This window comes from Manacus vitellinus, unplaced genomic scaffold (assembly GCF_001715985.3).
Source record: "Manacus vitellinus isolate BGI_N305 unplaced genomic scaffold, ASM171598v3 scaffold_65_pilon, whole genome shotgun sequence".
Classification (NCBI taxonomy): domain Eukaryota; kingdom Metazoa; phylum Chordata; class Aves; order Passeriformes; family Pipridae; genus Manacus; species Manacus vitellinus.
The window spans coordinates 64,391-65,585 of NW_021940724.1; the positions used below are offsets into that span (position 1 = coordinate 64,391).

The following is a 1,195-nucleotide window of genomic DNA, read 5'->3' on the forward strand; positions in this document are numbered from 1 at the left end:
AAAAAGGGGAATATTCAGAATATTCAGCAGAAAAACACCTGCAGGAAAACAGGGATTTTAATTCCTGCCTTTTTTTGGTGTCTTTGGAGCACTTGGACTTCGTGGTCCACAACTCGTGAGCACGGGGATGACCAAAAAAAGGGGGAATATTCAGAATATCCAGCAGGAAAACACCCTCAGGAAAAGGGAAGAACCAAGTCCTTGCCTGTGTCCCCTCGGGGCCGATCTTGGGGAAGTAGGAAACGACCCGGAAGAGGAAATCCTTCACTTTGTGGAAGTTGCTCCGCCCGATGCTCGAGGACTCGTCCACCAGGAACGCGACGTCCGCCCGGAGCTTCCCGCAGACTGCGGGGGGAGAGGGAATTCCCGTGACAAAGGGGGTCCCCGAGCAGGATTTGGGGTTTTTTGGGGGGTTCAGAGCAACTCAAGAAACCCCAAAAGCTCTTGTGGTGCCGAGTGTTGGCGGTTGAACGGGCGGCGCCTTCACCCCTGGGATTTGTGGGGTTTGGTTCTTCCTTGTCTTCCCTGCTCAAGGAATTCAGAGCAGTTTTGGGGATTTATGGGGTTTGACTCTTCCTTGTCTTCCCTATTCAAGGAATTCAGAGCAGTTTTGGGGATTTATGGGATTTCTGGGGTTTGGCTCTTCCCCAACAATTGCCCACTCTCCCTACTCAAGGAATTCAGAGCAGTTATGGGGGTTTATGGGATTTATGGGGTTTGGCTCTTCCTTGTCTTCCCCGACAAGGAATTCAGAGCAGTTTTGGGGATTTATGGGATTTCTGGGGTTTGGCTCTTCCCTGACATTTCCCACTCTCCCTATTTAAGGAATTAATAGCAGTTTTGGGAATTTATGGGATTTCTGGGGTTTGGCTCTTCCCTGACATTTCCCTCTCTCCCTATTCATGGAATTCAGAGCAGTTTTGGGAATTTATGGGATTTCTGGGGTTTGGCTCTTCCCTGACATTTCACACTCTCCCTACTCATGGAATTCAGAGCAGTTTTGGGAATTTATGGGATTTCTGGGGTTTGGCTCTTCCCTGACGTTGCCCACTCTCCCTACTCATGGAATTCAGAGTAGTTTTGGGGATTTATGGGATTTCTGGGGTTTGGCTCTTCCCCAACATTTCCCACTCTCTCTGCTCAAGGAATTCAGAGCATTTTTTGGGATTTATGTGATTTCTAGTGTTTGGCTCTT

At 48.9% G+C, this 1,195-nt stretch overlaps 1 protein-coding gene across 1 annotated transcript in view; it reads right to left on the reverse strand.

Annotated features, from left to right (window-relative positions):
* LOC115307890 (collagen alpha-1(VII) chain-like) overlaps positions 1 to 1,195 on the reverse strand; it is a gene marked incomplete at its 3' end in the record, with an annotated part of 91,159 nt that overhangs the window by 64,372 nt on the left and 25,592 nt on the right. The window contains exon 13 of the mRNA XM_029963943.1: positions 206 to 345. Within this exon, the coding sequence (XP_029819803.1) occupies positions 206 to 345 (140 nt within the window). The remainder of the gene's footprint in view (positions 1 to 205; positions 346 to 1,195) is intronic.